Source organism: Bos mutus, chromosome X (assembly GCF_027580195.1).
Source record: "Bos mutus isolate GX-2022 chromosome X, NWIPB_WYAK_1.1, whole genome shotgun sequence".
Taxonomy (NCBI): Eukaryota; Metazoa; Chordata; class Mammalia; order Artiodactyla; family Bovidae; genus Bos; species Bos mutus.
The window spans coordinates 122,617,119-122,637,859 of record NC_091646.1 but is presented as its reverse complement, the minus strand read 5'-3'; the positions used below and the strand labels follow the sequence as shown (position 1 = coordinate 122,637,859).

Genomic DNA, 20,741 nt, shown 5'->3' with positions numbered 1-20,741 from the left:
CCCTCCCATACTTATTTTCTGCTGGGCCTGGAAGACTCTTGCCCTACTGATGCATGCTTAGTATATGGCCAAAGATTCAAGGGACTCCTATATATAAACTTCCAGAGCTCGCTCTTTGCACAGCTCAATCTTCTGCAACTCCCTGCCCTGAAAATTTCATCTACCTCAACAGTTGTGAGTTACAAACAGTTACAGTCTCTGTTTCCTCTATCCGATGAGTCTTCTGCTCTCTGTGCTCCAGTGCCCTGTACTGCAACTAGAAAGTTGTTGTTGCTGAGTTGCTAAGTTGTATGAGTCTTTTGTGACCCCGCGGACTGTAGTCCTCCAGGCTCCTCTGTCCATGGGATTCTCCAGGCAAGAATACTGGAGTGAACTGCCATGCCTTCCTCCAGGGGATCTTCCCGACCCAGGGACCCAACCCACGTCTCTGATGTCTCCCGAACTGGTGGGCGCGTTCCTTAGCACTAGTGCCACCTGGGAGGCCCAAAGTGGCGGAAGGGCAAGTCTAATGCACCCTTCACTCCATCGTGGCTGCAACCGGAAGTTACATTCTCACTTGGAAATGTTGTTTCTTTAATCACAGTGAATTTATTTTATTCTAGATAGAATAGAACTTTAAACTCTATCTTTAAAAGTCAGAGCTATTTCAAGGTCTAATTCCCAAAAGAAGTCTAGGGAAAGAATTTCTGAAATGAAGACACATATAAGGGTTTTTAATTATCCGGGAGTTTCCTTTGCTCGTCATATATACTCTTCTCTAACAAGGAAGGTAGAATATTCCCTAAGGAAAAGTCGAGTCACTGTTAACCATTTTTATATGGAAAAGTTAAATATATACAGTAAGTTAGTGACACCCAATCTTTTCTAGGTAATAGCACATCTATAAAATGCTAATATTTTGATGACACACTGCTGGAGGCCTGACATTGTTGGAGGCCATCAACTCGGGAGAGGGTGGGGTTCCACCCCCGGAAGGCCCTTTGCATCCACACAGGAGAACTGAGAGGATCACTCCTATAGCCCGCTCAGAGCACAGGGGTGAGGAAATACGACAGAAGTAACATTTGAGTTCAGATTTCACTAAGAAATAAGAGAAAAGTTGAAACCAAATCTCAGTCCCCAGAAAGAAAAGAGAGTTTTCACAGGCATTATGAGAGGCAGGCAGACAGGAATTAGGGGAGACTTTTATAGGAGACAGCCCAGAGCAGAAGCCTCAAAACCTCTGGGCTCATAGATAGTTTGCCTCTTAGAAAAAGATGCTTCTATATGGAGCCCTTCAGAGAACAGCACCCAACAGATGCTACCATACTGGCCCAACTCCAGGGTCATCACTCACAATGGGCATCTCCTGGAACTGTGAGACGTGGCTATATAGTTAATCACAACAAATATATATGAATTGCCAACTGATTTCATTTGCAGCCTATACAATCCTAAGTCTTAGGAAATGTTTATATTTTTGTCCTTTTTTTTTTCCTAGCAGAATGAAAGACTTTGTTCCCTCTTAATTCTACTTCAAACGTCAGTAATCATGTGAAAAGCGGATGTTTGCAGAGAGGGCCTTTCTTGGCTACTTGTACTCTGGCTTTCAGAACGATCAGAGACATAACATATAAGGGCGTGTGAACTAGCATTACGTCAAGTGCAGATCATCAAGGTGGCACTTTTGCATTTTTTTTTGCCCATTTAAATATAATTAAGCATGTGAAATTATATAACAATATGTTTTCATAGAAACTTCTCATTTTCTACTTGTTAGGTCATTTACATTGAGAGGACCACTTGATGCTAAATTTTAGAAGCTGTTTCTAATGGCGCCTTCAGCTCATCCAAATGGCTAATGGCATAATTTACCTCTCAAGGCTGTGCATCCTATAGCAGAGATTTCACTTATGTTTAGAGAACTATATTGATTCTGCACACAAATACATGCTTTTCTTCCATTAAAAGGATAGTAGGTATAATAAAAAATCATTTTGCTTCATTACAAAGACACTGGCACTTATAAAACATATTTCATTATGTTTTAAGAGATGTTCTTAGCTCCTGCATCACCTCTAAGAGACACAAAGAAGGCTGTTAGGGTAAGGGGGGAGGAATCTTCATTTTCCAAATAAGCACCAGGAAGGAATAAGAAGTGAAGGATATAGTCATGATCATTATGAAGGTCAAGAACACCAAGCCAGCTGCAGCAGCTAATGGTAAATTCTTACTTTCCATCTCCCTTTCATTTATAAGACAAATGTACATTTCTTTTCTTTCTTTTAGAAAAGCTTATTCCTTGGCATAAAAATTTGTTTGGAGTCTTTTCTCTATACACAGAAAATTTAGCTTCTAGGCCTGTGCAGTGAGTGAAAAATATAATTCCCAGGTCCAATCTCAGTCCTCAGGCAACTCAGCCGAGTTCAGACCTGACCAGTGGACTACAGCTACACTCGTCTACCACCTGGAGGAAAAGGGGGCACAGGAGTGCAGAGGTGGGGTACATGAAACAGCTCTGCTATGGGAGCTTCATGGTCTCTTGTCTTACAAAGAATATTCCCAGCAAGACTCAGAACAAAACCAAGCTCTTTGAAATTCAGGCAATTTATGTATCAAGCAATTATTTACTAAATACTGAGGCTCAGATGACCTTGGAGGAAAAACAGATTAACCAATCACATTCTCTCAACAGTACCTTTGCAGACCAAAAGTCTGTAATTTTGCCAAACTCCAATGCATCAGTTTTTTTCTTTCATGAATTGTGCTTTTTGTGTCCTAACAAGTCTCTTCTCTTATGTTTTCATAAATAACTTTTTTATGTCTTATGTTTTCTATGCAGATCTGTGCTTCATTTTGAGTTAATTTTTGCATAATGTGTTATATTAGGTTAGGGCTCTTTTTTTTTTTTTTTTTTGCCTATTGATGGTCTATTGTACCAACACTATTTCTTGAAAAGATTATCCTTTCTTTCTTAAATTTTCTTTGTACCTTTGTTAAAAAATTAATTGGCTATATTTTTATGGATCTGTTTCTAGACATTCTGTTTCAAGGGCTAGCAAACTACCTCCCATGGGTCAAATGTGGCCTGCTACCTATTTTTGTGCACCTCTGAAACTAAGAATAGTTTTTACATTTTCAGATGGTTTTTAAAAATCAAAAGAATAGTATTTCAAAGTATATGAGAATTACAGGAAAGTAAAATTTACATGTCCATAAATAAAGTTTTATTGGCACTCATCCATGCCCATTCATCGACACCTATGACTGCTTTTGTATAGTTGACACAGATATTGTATAGCCCATAAAATCTAAAATATTTACTCTCTGGCCCTTTACAGAAAAAGTTTGCCAAGACCTGGTCTAGGATATGAGAATCCTTATCCATGCATAATCTCAGGGGTTCTCTGAATGATATTATAAAAAGATACTGTAAGGACAGAAGCTTTAAATAGAACCTCTGAAAGCCCCGAGGAGGGCAGAGAAGGAAAGCATTTAATAGCCAGCTACCCATTCCAACTAGGACTAAAATATAAAAGCTTTAAGTAAAATTATTCTTAAAAGGATGAGTTTTACTGCAACATGTAGTTAACTACAAAATGGGGAAACTTTAAGTCTAAAAGGTATTTATTTTTAATGACATTTTCTTAAATATCTCTATGAGTCATAAACTAAGAAAAAACATTTGCAGTGTGAAAGATGACATGATAATGCCATGAATAATATGGTATTTTTATAAAGATCAATTGGAAAATTACAAAATTTTCTACTTGAGTAAACATTTTAAAAAATGCAAACACTTATCAGATTAGCAGAGATGACAAAGAATGACAATACCAAGGGATGATAAGGATAGGGAAACATTCTCATTGGCTCCTGGGGGGAGACTAATTGGGAGGCGATCTTTCAGAACATCACTTAAATGTCTTTAAAAGGCACTGAGACAGGACTTTCCTGGTGGTCCAGTGGTTAGGAATCTGCCTTCCAATGCAGGGGATGTGGGTTCCTTGGAACAAAGGTCCCACAAGCTGGGGGGCAATTATGCCTAGGCACCAAAACTTGAGAGCCTGAGTGCCACAACTGGAGACTCTATGCCCCACAACTACTGAGCCCGAGCACTCTAGAGCCCATGCTCCACAAAAGAGAAGCCTGCGTGCTAGAACTAGAGAAAAACCATGGCAGCAATGAAAAGCCTGTGCACTGCAATGAAGACCCAGAGCAGCCAAAAGAAAAGGCACTGAGGCAGCAATACAGCAATTTATCATCATGAAATAATAACTGCTAACATTTATCCAGAACTTACTATCAGCCAGAGATTTCAAGTGCTTTGCCTCCTTTAACTCGTTTCATCTTTACACCAAGAGGTAGCTACTGTTATCATCTCCATTTCACAGATGTGAAAACCAAGGCACAGAGAGACTGAGTAGCCCACCCAAGGTTACACGAGTAGTAGAAAGTGGTAGGAATGCTTACACACATGAGGATCTACAAATAAGGTGATGACTACAGGCAACATGGTGCAGAATAGGGAAAACTCAGAAACAAGCAAATGTAAAAGAGGACTGTGGTCCGCCATACATTGGGATGTTAAGGAACCATTTAACCTTGCTGCCAAAGATAGACATGATATACTGGGGACAAATGAGGGTACACAAGAGTGTACATGATATGACTTTATTTTTACTTTGAACTGTAATTGTGTGTGTGTGTGTGTATGTGTATGTGTATGTGTGAAGTCTGAAAGAACACGGCTCAAATATTGAGAGAGATATCTGAAGGTGATGCGGTCACAGGTGATTTTGACTTGCCTTTCTATTGATCTGTCTTGTTCTCATTTATTCCCTGAGAGTAAGTATTACTTATTTAATTTTTAAGTAGAAGAGGGCATCAGAGAATGAGATGGCTAGTGGCATCACCAATGCAATGGACATGAACCTGGGCAAACTTTGGGAGATGGTGAGGGACAGGGAGGCCTGGAGTGCTGCAGTCCATGGGGTCGCAAAGAGTTGGACACGACTGGGCGACTGAAAAACAACAAATTAAAAGTGCACCCCACGCTACTTTCCATCTCAGAAAAGTATATTTTAATAAAATGCAAATGTGAATGTAAAGAGCTTTGAGATACTTTAAGAAGACAGAGGCTATAAAACTATAATAAATCAGTTTCATCCTAAGAAAAGTTAAATAATAGAGGGGCATTTCAGGGAAAGTACAGCCCTTAATTGCAGGGGAGTTCAATATACCAAGAGAGAACTCCCAGTCAATGGGCATTCGTCTTTTCTTTTTCCTATCATAACTTATCACAGCAATAACTATAATTTTACTTTTTATTTCTAAAGCACTTTCAGTCACAACATTTCATTTAATCCTACAACAATAATACAAATAAAAAGGGTGGAAACAGAAAACAGAAAAAAGAGTTTCTCTAATTCCTTAAGACACCTGCAGATTTTTATGTGTGTGTTGGAGGAAAAAAGTATTCCAAGATGCTGGGGCAAGGGTGACTGATGTCCTGTCACTTAAGCACAGCACTTGCGAGAGAGATGATAATTAAGTTGAATAAACACAGGGTCCGTTCAGTTTTATATAATTTGAGGAAGCATGCAAAGCTGAGAGTCGGCATCAACTGCCAACTCATCTGTCAATGAGAAATCTGCAATCATCGAAATTTCCAGGTGGCATTGTTTTGACTGTCTACTGGCAAGCGCAAGTCCTACTTTTATCATCTTCATCTAATTTAAAACCGTGTCTCTGTGATGGTACACAAGCTCAGGAAGAAGAGTTTTGAGCAAATGTGTTTCTGGTGCCAGGAATCTTCCTGACGGTCTCAGAGTCCAGGTTACTTTTATTAGCAAGACAAAACAGCAGCAAACTGTATTCCTGGGGCTTTCCAGTGGTCTGAGGAAAAGATATATTGTGACTGCTGTACCCAGTCAGGACATATGCAGTCTAACAAGACAGGCTATACCGTGAGAAATACATCCGAGGCCATAAATGACTCATTTGCTGAACACTGACATTTTTCAAATGTGTGTAAACCCAGATGATCCCAGACCTATGCTTAACTTCTTCATTCACTCATAAAACACGTCCTTCTAATGGGTCTGTCAGCATGTCATCATTTTCAGGGTGACACCTGCTAATTTACTCTTCACCCCTGAAACCACATTTAATCCTACACTTTAGCTCTGCTAAAAGCTTCAGCAGTTTAGAGAGAAAGGGTCAAGGCCAGCAATCTATATAGCTGATCAGCTTTCTTCTTCCAAGCTGAGAACCTTTCCTGAGATTTCCAAAGTCACTTTCCCATGGGGAGAGGAGCAAGGGAGTCTGGATGCATTTTTCTCATGAATAAATGTTTCAACTAATGAATTAATGGAAGGGAGGCAGGAAGGGAAAATAAACATTAAAATAAACAAAGGAAAGATCATAACAGAAAGACTTAGGAAGGAGCTCAGGGTGACTTTCTTTTCTTTCTCTCTTTTCCCCTTGCCCTCCCTGCTCTCTTCCTCTTTCTCTCTTTTTTCATGGTGACAGCAAGGAGAAAACTAACCAGAATCCAGAAGAGAGAGAAGCGAAATGGGCTGGGCATGGGAAGAAGTGGAAGAAAGAAGTAGGAGAAGAGAGCTTCAGGCACAAAATGAAGCAACATGAGCCCTGTGCTGAGCTCAATGTGTTCTCTGCACTATGATTCCATTTCTGTAGATGCGACAATGGAATCAGCAAGTCCTGATTGATTCTGACCCTAACAGGTCACAGCCATGGATACCAAAATGTCAGAAACGGATGGGGGAATGGTGTCGTAATATTGTTTTCCTGATAAAATAATGATGTCATGAATTTAGAAAGAAAATCCCACAGGCACTTGCCCTAGATATACCCAGCAACAACACGTCAGACTCAATCAGTAGACAAGAGTTACCTCAGGGAGTGACCGAGCCCCACCTACTGCAAGCACCCACAGCCCCACAGGAAACAGCAGTCCCGTCCCACCAGCCCCCACAGTCAAGGTCAGGAGACGCCTCTGCCCTGGCGTGGCTGCTGGTGACTAGGAGTCTCTTGGGAAAGTCTCTTCCGGGCTCTGGGCCTCTCTCTGTTCCTCCTTTGTCACCAGGACAGAACACCCAGGGTGCCATCTAACTCCCAGGACTGCTGTGACCTCAAGCATTTGGGGTTCCTGGCTTGCAGCATCCCCAAGAACAGGCGAAATCCCTAAAAACAGGCGAAACCCCTAAGAACAGGCGACATCCCTAGCTGGGATTTTTTTCACAGTGGTAACCTTAAACCACTTCTACCTGTAGCTACTCTTCTGGCTTCCTTCTTTCTTGAGAGGTGCATGTACCAGTTTTCTTCCCCAAACATCAATGGTGTCTGCCTCTCCTTCCCTCCGACTACACTACATTGTGACTTTAGTCAATAATAGTACCTTTCTTCATATTTACCTTGATATTGTCAAATAGGCTGTATAACCATGAAGAAATGGGGGTGTCTGTTTGCCTTTAATGGGTCAAAGACACAGCCACTCAGGGGAGCCTTTTGATAAGATATACCCGAGTTCTAAAGGAGTCACGTGGGAAGCCCTTCCTCCCTGGTGAGTGGGGACCACTATTCTGGGGCCAGGAGGCTGTTGGCCAAGGGCAGGGACATCGGCCCTCTCCACAGCTGGGCTTGCTCTGCCCCAGGCAGCAGCGGCCAGGGCGCACACATCCTTCACAGCCGAGCCCCACCTGACCCCCCCAGCTGCTCTCAGTCTTTCTCCAGGGAGCTTCTTGGGTTGGAAACCAGACCCAGAGGCTTCTGAACCCTTTCAATCATGCTCTGAGCACAAGCCAGGAAGGCCGGGATGGGGGCGGCAGGAATGCAGACGAAGGAGCTATTTTTGAGTGACTGGAAATAAAAGCTAAACACAGGTGTGTTCTGCACCCATGGAAATGTTTCCAAATCCACAAGAATTCTTTATAAATAAACTAAAAAAACACACCACTGGAGTTGCCACATTTCATCCTGGTTTCCAGGGACACACACAAATAGTTCAGGCCAGTGCACATTATTTCTGGAACTGAGGAGCGCTTACAGGCACCCACTAAAGGTGTCTGACTCATTTTCTAGCAAGCTCTATGAACTGACAACCTAGGACTGAAAATGAGGGTGATGTTTGCCCTGTGACTCCTGCCACAGCTCAGAAAAGCAGGGCAAAGAGAAATCAGTTTAACTGACTATAAAATGAGACCGCAGCTGGCTTTTGGGGTAAATTGATAAAATCTACAGTAAAAGCCATCAACACTTAGAGAACAGCAATTCTGAACTTTCAACTCAACTCATAATGTAATAAAGAACCATATCAAAATGTAGATTAAACAAATCATGGTGAAACTATTCATTCTGCAATATGAAAAGCAAACAGTCATCTAAATAAACTTGTGAGTGATCCCTCAACTTGGAGCAAGAGGAAGATTTTTTTATAAAGCAGGCTTGACAGACTCAGACTCCATCCTTCCCATCTTCAGCAGGCAAAGTACTTTTGGCATATTTTCTTTCCAATTCTTGCTGAAATCTCACCCATTGCAAAATTATTTTTTTTAATATAACTTTATTTATTTATTTTTGGCTGTGCTGGGTCTTTGTTGCTGCTCAGGCTTTCTCTAGTGGCAGCGAGCATGCTCAGTCACTTCAGTCGTGTCTGACTCTTTGCAACCACAAGAACTATAGCCCACCAGCTCCTCTGTCCATGGGATTTCCCAGGCAAGAATACTGGAGTGGGTTACCATTCCCTTCTCCAGAGGGTCTTTCTGACCCAGGGATTGAACCTGTGTCCCCTGCATTGCAGGCAGATTTTTTTTTTTTTTAAGGTAAGAAGTGGATTTATTTAGAAAGAAACACACTCCATAGACAGGGTGTGGGCCATCCATCTCAAAGGGCAAGTGTGGCCTTCAGAGAAACACTCCACAGAGTGTGGGCTGTTGCAACAACTAAGCCCGGCAACACGACTACTGAGCCTGTGCTCTGGAGCCTGGGGAGCAGCAACTATTGAGCCACAACTACTGAAGCCCACATGCCCTAGAGCTGAGCTCCACAAGAGCAGCCACCGCTATGAGAAACCCGTGCACCGTAACTACAGAGTAGTGCCACCCCTCCATGTGGAAGCCAGGTGCAGGGATCACGTGGACAGGGAGGATGCCAAGCGCTCATTTTGCAAGTATAGTTGTAATTATCTGTAAGCTGCTTCATAGGTCCAAACTGCTTCTTAACATTCAGCTAGGGAACTGGGGAAAGCAGTCGCAACCCTCAGGACACTGAGAGCAGCCTTCCACCTCCACCTGGTTCCCTGCTCCCTACTGGGTGGATGGGACCAGGAGAGAGTCCCACTCTGACTAAAGAAGCTCTTTAGAAAACTCCACTTTCTTTTATCCGGCAGGATTTCAGGCTGGGAGGAAGGAATGAAATCACCAGGATGAATGAGTTCTCATCGTATAGAATCAAATGACAAGGATGGAATATAAGATGTTGAGGTAGAAATAGATGAGTTCAGACAAGAGACCATCTGCGGCAGTCTTTTCCCCAAACCTTAGTAAACATTATTGTACATCTGGTTTTCAAGTGAAAAGAGGGTGTCCCCCTCCAAACAAAAACAGGAAAATGACCCCCCTCCACATTGCAAAGAATGGCAGTTGTTTAAAACTCCGGTCTCTTTATTGTCCAGGGGTGGGGGGGGAGGGAAACAGCTCTACCCCTTCCCCCATGGTAATAAAACCTAGTCTCTGTGCCAGTTATCAGAGTATCTATCTCCTGCTTCACAACCGCTTCATGTCTTTGGTTCAGGGTCTGATTTAAAATAGGCAATGCCGTGTGCCCAGGAATGCAGCCTGGAGGAGGCTCACAGGATAAGGGCAAGGCCGGCAAAGAGAACCTCTCTGCCTCCTCGGCTGAAAGGAACAGAAGGGCATTGTTTCCCCCTCTGGGTTCCTCTGGCCACAGTCAGCACCTACAAAGGTGAATCAAATTAAGTTCACAGGAGAAAATTTTAGAGGTGAGAAGATGGATGTTCTGGGGCCCTCAGCAAGCAGGGAACACTCTACTGGTCCAGAAAGGCACCTGAGCATTGCCCAGCATGCCACTTTCCACGTAGAAGGTGAGAGCGCCAAGCTGTCTCCTAAATAATCTGACCCTGGGCAAGCTAATTAAACTCTGGGGTCCTGCATTCCTTGGCATCTTGGGCTTGGGCTCAAACACACAGCCTCCACAGCCATTCCTTAAAGGTCACTGTCCTTGATTAGAAGGTTATAAAGGTAAATCCTACCAATCACCTATAGACACATTTGGGGGTGGGGGAAGGGGGGCAGGTAACACCACATCCCTCCCCTCTCAGTGATGGCCAGAGGCAGCAGGACCCAGGGCCTGCTTCCCACCTGAACCCCCTGCCCTCTCCCCCGTTTCTCTGCCCCCTCCACCCTGTCCATGCTTTCTCAGTTCAGTTCAGTCGCTAGTCGTGTCCGACTCTTTGTGACCCCATGAACCGCAGCATGCCAGGCCTCCTTGTCCATCACCAACTGCTGGAGTCCACCCAAACCCATGTCCATTGAGTCGGTGATGCCATCCAACCATCTCATCCTCTGTCACCCCCTTCTCCTCCTGCCTTCAATCTTTCCCAGCATCAGGGTCTTTTCAAATGAGTCAGCTCTTTGCAGCAGGTGGCCAAAGTATTGGAGTTTCAGCTTTCTAGCCCCACATAAATGAAAGCAGAAGTGATGATTCCCAGTCACACCCTTAAGCATCCTAAAGACAGTTCAGCTTTTCCTCATGGTCAACCATGATAAGAACCCTATATTTCAGGGAAAAGGCCACATATTCTGGGAATTACTTAAATAATAGATCTTTCAACCACCTTCTTGATGAGTACCACTGCATGAAAGCATAAAGTCCATGGTGCAGGCCCTGTTAAGCTGTGTCACTTCACACAGATGCAGTGATCATAAAATCGTCCCATCTTCTCAGCCTGAGCAAGATGGGCAAGATTCTCTCAGGCATGCTACCTGTCTTTGATCTGAACACTAAACATTCTTTAAGCCTTATCTGCCTGTGAAGCACAACCTTGCCTTTCTGGAACCCCTCCTTGGGTCCCTCATGGCACAGAGCTTTGCAGCCGGGGCTGCTGGGGAGGGTGGACTCGCCAGTCAAGCAGGCCACTCTCCGTCCCCCAGGTTAGCCTTTCTGGGATGGGGCCACGCAAATCTGCAGCTGGTTCCAATGCAAATGGAATCTAGCTGAGCTTCAAGTTCATTCATTCACTTGGATACATTTGGCCTAGCCTGACTGAGAGGAAAGACACAAGATTCTTTCTTGGGAATTCAGGATCATGAAAATAATTTCAAAGGTTAAAATAAAAGCTCATACTATCCACTCAACACCTCAAAGTACTTCAGAGTTTAGAAGATAGGAGGGAACCTTTGTTTACCTTATTGATGAGAGTGACTATATCTCCTTCTTTGATTGTCAATTCATCGTCGTTCTGTGCCTCATATGGAAATATAACTTTGCAGTAATCCTTGGCTGTAAGGAGAAAAGAAAACACAACCTTTAAAATGCTGTATCTAATGAGCTGTCCCAGGAGGAGATGTTCTCTATCACATCAACTGCAGAGAAAGGCACACTTAACCGACAAGACACAACTGCTGCATAAAGAAACAAGGTTCACCATCGGAAAACCACCCAAGACGGCTCATTTTTGGTTCATTCATTTTTTTATTCTCACTCTTTTCCCTCACAAATTAGGTGATGTCATGAAAGCCACTGACTGCTTTGCTTCTCTCAGACAGAAAAGCAAAATGGTTTCCTTGGTCTCAGAAAACAGGGTGTCCTTTTATAGACTATTTTACACACCATTTTATATCTTCTTCAGGTGGATTGTGTAGACACAACCTACAAAGAGCTTAAAAGCTTAAATTTTGCCCTCTCTTCTGCACATCACTAAATCAGAAATCAAGCATATGCATATGTTATAAAATGGTACTCAAAACAATGGGAAAGACTCCAGTATGGTCTGTTAAGAGACAGAGGTCAATGTAGCTGTTTGTGATCATGTTTCAGTCACAAATGGCCAACAAATGCTGACCAAATGTTCTTTATACACACATGTGAGGTGGGGGCAAACTTTTCAAATATGTTTCAAGGTCCCTCTATGGGAACCTGCCTAATCAGAAAGGGGGTTGTTCAACAGTAAGGAAACAGCTTTCACCCCAAAGAGAAAACGCTGAGGCCAGTCAAAATCCATTTAAATGTGCCCTGAATTATATGCTTTGGAAAGTCTACCTGATACTAAAACCTTCACTATTTCCACAAAAGCACCTGTTTAGAAGACAGTGAAAATATTTGTAAGGTACTGGGGAAATTAAGACTTTGAAAAGAGGTTTAAAGACTCAGGACAGAAGGTAGAAAGAAAAATTCGAGAGAATTAGCACCTACTGGGTATTTATTATTCTGCACCAAAGTCAACAACCCCAGTGACTTTGAATGGCTTTAGATATTTCCCAAGGATTAGGCCAGTTCCTACAGACAGATTACAACCTAGAGGTATATAAGTATCAATTATATTATCCCTGGTAAAATTTACATCACTAAAATGTGGGGATTTTTTTATTATGGTTAATATCATATCAATCAAAGAGAGTGATATATAAAATCAAGGCAATAAAACATCTATAATACAGACACACTGGTCTAGGGTTGGGATATGACAGAGAGTAGGGAGGGGACGAGGGAGGAAGGGAGAGAGGAAAGAGAGGGACTAACTTTGTTGACAGATGTTTTTGCTTCCCATTCAATGACTTGAAGATATCAGTTATATCCCCTAGCCTAGTGTGGGAACCCTTCTGTCTTAGGTACTCTGGGAAGTTGATGGCTTTTGCTCCTTAACTCATCCTAAGAGGCACTAGTTCTAAATCCCATCACCATCAATCCACCCAAATATTCCTAAGCCCACATGGTGCCATCTCTCTTAAGTTAGCTATAGCAAACCTCCCCAATTCTGAATGGGCCCAAATGTTCTAAAGGGAGGGGGGAAAGTCAAGCATCTTTAAATTGGATAATGACAGCTCCTTACCAATTTTCCTATTGACTGTATTAGTGAAATATGACTACCCCACCTCAAAACTTGCAACAACACTGAAATAAATGCAGTATTATTGGAGAACTGCCCTGCAGTCTTTGCTTTAAGAATAATTTGTTGGATCAGAATCATGGAAACGTTTTAGAAGATAAGACATCTGTGGCCAACAAAGAAAAGGAAAAAGTCATGTTTCTATTCCTTTCCACCCATCAAAAATAGTCAATTAAGTGTGGTAGACATTGCTGGTTAACTACCCGGTCACTATTCCCCATCCCCTTCCCAGTTCATAGAATCCTAATTTGCTCAGGCATTATTTTCAGGAATAGGGAACCCTCCCACAGCCCTGGGGATGAGTAAAGTATGTCTAGGCAAATAATACTTTTATAACCATTTTTACATTGAAATATAGTTAATTTATAATGTTGTGCTTGTTTCAGGTGGACAGCAAAGTGATTCAGTTATGCACACACACACACACACACAGTATTCTTCTTCAGATTCTTTTCCCACACAATTTATTACAAGACATTGAATAGGTTTCCTGTGCTGTAACAGTAGGTCTTTGTTGTTTATTTTATATATAGTAGTGTATATGTTAAAGCAAACTCCTAATTTATCTTCCTCCACTTCCCAGTATTCCATTTGGTATTTTTAAGTTTATCTTCTTTGTCTGTGAGTCCACTTCTGTTTGGTCAATAAGTCCATTTGTATCAGTTTTTTAGATTCCAAATATAAGTGACATCATATGATATTTGTTCTTGTCTCATTTACTTAATATAATAATCTCTAGGTCCATCCATGTTGCTGCATATGGCATTATTTCATCCGTTCTATGGCTGAGTAATACTCCATTGTATATATGTACCACATCTTCTTTATCCATTCCTCTGTTGATGGACGTGTAGGTTGCTTCCATGCCCTGGCTACTGTAAATAGTGCTGCCGTGAACATTGGGGTGCATGTATCTTTCTGAATTATGATTTTCTCTGGATATATGCCCAAGAGTGACATTACTGGATCATATGGTAGCTCTACTGTTAGTTTTTTAAGGACCTTCCATACTGTCTCCATAGTGGCTGTACCAATTTGCATTCCCACCAACAGTGTAGAAGGGTCCCCTTTTCTCCACATCCTCTCCAGCACTGTTTGTAGACTTTTTAATGATGGCCGTTCTGACTGGTGTGAGGTGATGCCACATTATAGTTTTGATTTGCATTTCTCTAATAATTAGTCACATTGAGCATCTTTTTATATGTCTGTTGGCCATCTGTGTATCTTCTTTGGGAAAATGTCAATTTAGGTCTCTTTAGACAAATAATATATATTTCACTCCCCTTTGTGGGTGATTGGTTGAGGAGTGTGCATGTGATCCACTTCTAGCCAATGAGATGTGAGAAGAAATGTCCTGGGGTGGGGAGAAGCTGTTAGCTTTTATTCCCAGATTAAAAAAAAAAAAAAGATACATGAGAAAAATAGTTACTCCAGCCTTTTTGCATTTAACACTGTTTCACCCTTGTTGGAAGACAGTACACAGTTTTGTCCTGCCACAGTCACATTTCAACCATGAAAGGAAAGCCAAGAAAATCAAAGAGGAAGTGACCTTGAGCCCTGACACTGTTGAGATGTCTGTCAAATTATTCAACTTCAGGGGACCTGTCCTTGGATTTCTTGTTATCTGACTTAAGAAAATTTCATTGCTTATCATCACTTTGTGGTGAGGTAGGTGTTACTCAAAGCAGAAGGCTCCCTGACATGAAGGAACTGGGAAGAAAGAGGACACTTTCAGTAACCTCTTCTGAAACACTTCACTATAATCTGCCTCCCCAACCCAAACCTTCTTCCTATGTATCTTTCTCATCCCTTCTCCCACCCTCCCCCACCAACTCTTCCCTTGCTACCTTAAGACCTGGCCTCCTAATAGGTCAGTAAATGACTATGAAATTGACTTATAACCAACAGAAGTGAGAAAACATTTTTATAAGAAAGTACTAATATGCTTTTAAAATGTTTCATGAGGCCATTTCATTTTATGGTCAGTTTCCTTATAAGCTAAAGGAGGGTAGGTGTTCCTCTGTCATTTTTTAAAAAACAGCTTTAATGATGTATGATTTATATACCATAAAATTCACACATGTAAGTTGTACAGTTTGAAGAGTTTTAATAAATTTATAGAGTTGGGTGGCCATCACTGCAATGCAGTTTTAGAACACTTTAAACATGTAGCTATGCTGTTTAATATGTAAAGCCTTAGACGCAAAATGATCTAGAAAGCACCAATTTTAGATAAAAGGAGGAGGTAATAGTGCCAGTGACTACCGTCAACTACCTCTCTCTGTAAAGCAGGTTCCCACACAATACCTCACCCATCTTTGTATCTCCAGAACCTGACATAGCTCCCATTCAGTGTTTCTTGATGATTCTCTAGCAACACCTATAGAGTAGAGGACTATGGGATAGCAAAGCAGGAAGAGAGGATTCTGGGCTAGAAGTCAGGATGGTCAAGACTGGGTTTGGCCCCAACCAGTCCTTCCCAAGCACATAACTTGAGGCAATCCCGCTGTTGCTCTGGACCTCACGTCCTCAGGTGTGAAAGAGAGCCTGGCCCAAGAGCACCAAGAGGAGCGTTGGGCTAACTTTAGCAGGACTCTTAAGAGCCAATTTAAACGTATTCTAGAACTCTAATATAAAACAAATAAAAACAGAGCTATCTGGTTAAATTAGAGAGTGAGGCTCGTCCATCTTCTCCTCAGATCCTCAGAAATATCTCAGTGAAATAATGGAGGCATCAAAGAACACACTGGGCTATACATAAGTCCCAGCCACCTCTGACCGTTCAGAGCTCTGGTCATGAGCACCAAAACTCACGACACTCCTGACCAAACATGACAACTACTTACCTCACATTTTAAGTTATTATGATATATTTGAAAATAAGAATTTTTTTTTAAATTCTGAGGCATTTAGGCCCTAACTCAGCAGTATTGGGAAATAAGAACATTAGGCTGGTTTGGCTATATCAATGGTTTTAAGATATTCAAAAGTAAATTCAAATGTAAAATAATATATTAACTGAGACTATGATTTTAATTTTCTAGTCTGTGGAATAAAAATGTTTCTTACTTTAATTCAAATATTTACTGAGTTACCACCATGTAAAAGATGGGCTTCCCTGGTGTCTCAGTGGTAAAGAATCTGCCTGACAATGCAGGAGAAACAAGAGATGCAGGTTTGATCTAATCCCGGGGTTGGGACGATCTCCTGGAGAAGGAAATGGCAATCCACTCCAATATTCTTGCCTGGAGAATCCCATGGACAGAGGAGCCTGGCAGGCTACAGTCCATGGGGTCACAAAAGAGTTTGACACCACTTAGTGACTAACAACAACATGAAAAAGTTACTGTCAGTTCTTGGGCTTGTGATATACAGGTCAGTCCAACCACCCTCACACAGAAGTCCAACCTAATACACAAATAAGCATCAACTCACTATGACAGAATATTGTCACGGTGTTTCAGAGAAAGGCAAGACCATATTCAGGAGAGAGTTCACAAAAGAGCAGGCATTTGATAGGTCTTGAAAGAAGGGTATAATTCCAAATCCCTTTTCAACGTGGGAAGATTATAAATTTTAAATGAGTAGTAGACAGAGATGGAGAGTAAAGGACTGAAATTAATTTTTGGAGGCAGGCATTTTCCATCTATTCATCAATTAGATGGATTTAATTAGTCCAAGATCAAATAGGAATGAATACACACAAGCACATCAAGAAATAAAGACACGATTTATCCAGTGATTAAGATGATCGTGTCTCTATTTTTTCTTTAGAAAGATTTAAAAATATTAATAAATTAGCATAAGACTGAAACCTTAAGTCAGTTTTTAAGCCTTTTTTGTCTCAGAGTCCTTTAAGAATCTGATAAAAAGCAATGACTCTTTCCAGAAAAGAAAAAAAAAAAACACAGATACATTCAAAGGTACAGAGAAAATGTGTTATACAATATCTGGTATACAGTATCAGAAGGGTCAAGGACCCTGAAACAAAAATTGCCCAGTTCCCAATCAAGAGCCCCTTATAAGTGGTGACTGGCATTGCAATTTCAAGAAACACCAAGAAGTCCAGTCATAATTCACATCCCTTTCAAAAAAGCCCCATTATGCCAATCTCTAAATTTCTAGAAATTTACATGAGATTAAAAACAGATTGTTCAAGGAGTTTAATTCACATGACCACACCCGATGACACCCTTCAACTGCCTTTATAATCTATTTGTACAAAAAGCAAACAAACTTAAGAAAATACCCTCACCTTAACAAAAATAGCAGGAAAAACAGAATAAACATATCAACAAAGAAAACATACACACACCAAGAAAGTAACATTAAATTTAGGACAATTCTTTGAGCTCAGCTTAGGACATGAAGATCAAAACTCCATGTGTCACAATGTCTGGTCGGAAGCCTTCCAGAACTTTCAGCAGAGATGGAAAGTATCAGGTCATGCCTAGAACCAGAGATTTTCTTTTCTTCTGAGGACACCAGAACAAAAATATCAAGCTCAGTGGTATCTACTTTTGCCAACATCAAAATCTGAAAATTCTTTCATTAAACTGACAAATATTATCTGAGACACTACTGGTTCATAATCCCTTATTCAGAAGCCCTGGGGACAGAATTTTTCAGATTTTAGAAAGGAAATACATTGCACACACCATATAATATGTAACATCCCCAGCTGGGATCTGGGGCTATACCCAAGCATCAAATACATTAAAAATTTGCAGCAAATGGATGCTTCGTCACCCCAAATGGGATGAATGAGCTAGTGGTAAAGAACTGGCCTGCCAATGCAGGAAACTTAGGAGACAGGGGTTGGATCCCTGGGTTGGGAAGATCCCCTGGAGGAGGGCATGGCAACCCACTTTAGTATTCTTGCCTGGAGAATCCCCATGGACAGAGGAGCCTGGGAGGCTATATAGTCCAGGGGGTCGCAGAGTTGGACACTACTGAAGTGGCTTAGCACATACCCACATTCACATTAGCCCAGAACAAGTTTTATCACCCAAGAAGTGATAAAGCCTTCTAGTTTTCGGGAGTGTTTTGTACTTTGGAATTGCAATAAGGGTTTGACTTCTATCATGTTCTGGGGAAAACTGAAATAAGACTAGTTATCTGATTCTCAAGGAGTTTATCATTAAGGAGAGGAAATAAAGCATGTATATGCAGAGCTCTGGACAAGGCAACAGGGAAGAGAGTCAGAGTGATGTGTTTGGATTAAAGCCTTAGAAACTCGGAAATGGGGAAATCACTTCCTAAAGCAGAAACTTGGGGTCCCTTCCTAGAAGAGGAAAATAGCATTGGCCCTGCCTGGACAATGTTCCAGGCCTTTGACTAGAGTGGGGTGGGGTTTCCCAACCATTCTTGATGACAAGAAGCAGACAACTAGTCTTATTTCACTTATTCTCTTTAACACTCATGGGAGGGGTAGGATTAATACATTTATTCAAAAAATACTGAGTGTCCAGCATGTGCCTGGCGGCAGAAGATACAGCGGTGCCCTCCTGGGGCATAAGTCCACATTAGCAGTTCGCAACTGGGTTGACTTGCCTTCCCATGAGACACCCACAAAGCCCCTAGATGTTCACGGTTGTCACAGTGTGGGGGGAGATGGTAACTGACATCTAGTCCGTAGGGGCTGGGAAGCTGCTAAATACCGTACAGGACAGCCCCCAGCAAAGTCTGATGTGGTCTAAATGTTCACAGGGCCCAAGTGGAGAAAACCTGGTCTATATCTAAACTCGGGGAAATGAAACACAATGTCTTTGCCACTACATTGTCAACTCTGGCCCAATGCTTTCTGTCACGAAAAAGTTGACCCCTCTGCTCTTGCATGTTGATGGGAATATGACTTTCAAATTATTTCATATATATGAACTCTGCCACTTTTTACTCTCTTACTTTGAAAAGAAAAAAAAATCAAAATGTGACAGGCAAAGGAAGCCTTTCTGTTCTCTAATATGGAGCAGACAATGGCTCCTCTCAAGGACACCTTCTCCTGCTCAGGTGAGGAGAAACTCCGAGTCTTTGGGAGGAAGGGAATCCACCAGGACAGCAGAGCGAGAGTTCTCTTTGTCCTCTAAGAGGACTGCATTTGAAATCCAGGTCATCTGCAGCGTGGGTAGGCTGGGCACCCTTGCAGAAAGACCCCCACTCTGAATCTGTGTTGGGAGCATTTGATGAAAGGTGCTTTCCTAAGGTGAGCAATGACCCCTGAGACACTGAGCCTGAGGGCTTTAGGACACATCAGCTGTGGGAGAAGCTAAAGGGATGGGTAGGACACACATTTCATATCAAATGTGCCCAAATTTCCAGGCCCAAGAGTGAGCGAGCTTTGGAGAAGATAAAAGAGCAAAAACACCTATCCTGGCAAAAGAGATGAAAAGAGTCCACAGGTAAGGCTGGGTGAATGCAAAAGGGGAAGAGGGTGGCAGAAGGCGAGAAGGTTAGATAGCATCACTGACTCAATGGACATGAATCTGAGCAAACTCCAGGAGCTAGTGAAGGACAGGGGAGCTTGGCGTGCTGCAGTCCGTGGGATCACAAAGAGCTGGAAACAGTTTAGTGAATCAACAACAACAAGGCTGGGAAAAATCCCAACGTAAGGGGAGGTGACCCTTTTTTCTCCTAATCAAACATGTAGCGAGAAAGTGAAAATTAGCTCAGACTGAGAAAGTAAAAATCTGCAAATGCGGATACAAATGCAGATACAGCCAGCTGCAACATGAACTGGAAATAGTATTCCTTCCAAGCACACACGCTACAGCTGCAAAGGGTCCCAGAAGCCCCTTCTCTGAGAGAGTGACTACTGCTTTTTTACTCCCTGAGAAAGTCTGTCCTCTAAGACCACAGGCGATCAGAAACTTTGCTTTTATGTATCGTATTAGTAATAATGACGTGTTCCAACCTTTGTTGAAGGAAACAAGTCACTGTGACACAGACCAGCACAGGGCCTCCTGTAAGGGGTACTAGACACAGCCCTGCTCGTGGATCAGTGGTTCCCAAAGACACAGGACCTGGGTTCAGCTCACAGACCAGCTGTGATGTGGCCCCACTCACACAGCCCTGTTTTGTTTGGAACGTATCAAAACCCTGCTGCTTCATCTAAATTTCACTCACTTCCGCCTCTCCTCCAAATCTGTAACTGCTCGATTTTGTTCGGTGCAATGCTCCACAGGGTTCATGGGCAGTCCCTGTGTTGCAATGAGCCCAGAAACGTGACCTTGTCAAACTAGCCTAAACCAGGAGCTCTTGGGCTGGCTGGGCATTGGCAGAGGCTAGAAAGAACGAGCATCTGTCAAGTCCCACAGAGCAACCACTGCTGACCCCCTGGGAATCTGAAATAAGCTCGAGGGTCAACAAACGTGTTCTTTCCCTCCCAGTGACTGTGAACTTGGGGAAGGAGACTCGTGGCTACTACACTGCTTTGACAAGCCTCTGTTAGGTACAGAGCCTGGCAAATTGAAATCATTTCTAATTCTCCATCTGCTCCACCACCACTGTTGCCAGTGTCCACTGAGTCCCTGACACTTTCCTGGACTGGATGGTGGGGGTGGTGGGCAGAAGACACCGCCCCCACCATGAGGGATAAATGATAGCCACAAGGCAC

The 20,741-nt window shown here is 42.3% G+C and overlaps 1 protein-coding gene across 3 annotated transcripts in view; it reads right to left on the bottom strand.

Moving 5' to 3' along the window:
* Window positions 1-20,741, bottom strand: part of SH3KBP1 (SH3 domain containing kinase binding protein 1) — a 332,811-nt gene that overhangs the window by 73,702 nt on the left and 238,368 nt on the right. For all 3 annotated transcript variants that reach the window (XM_070365436.1, XM_070365437.1, XM_005897720.2), the window contains one exon: window positions 11,429-11,523. In XM_070365436.1, the coding sequence (XP_070221537.1) occupies window positions 11,429-11,523 (95 nt within the window). The remainder of the gene's footprint in view (window positions 1-11,428; window positions 11,524-20,741) is intronic.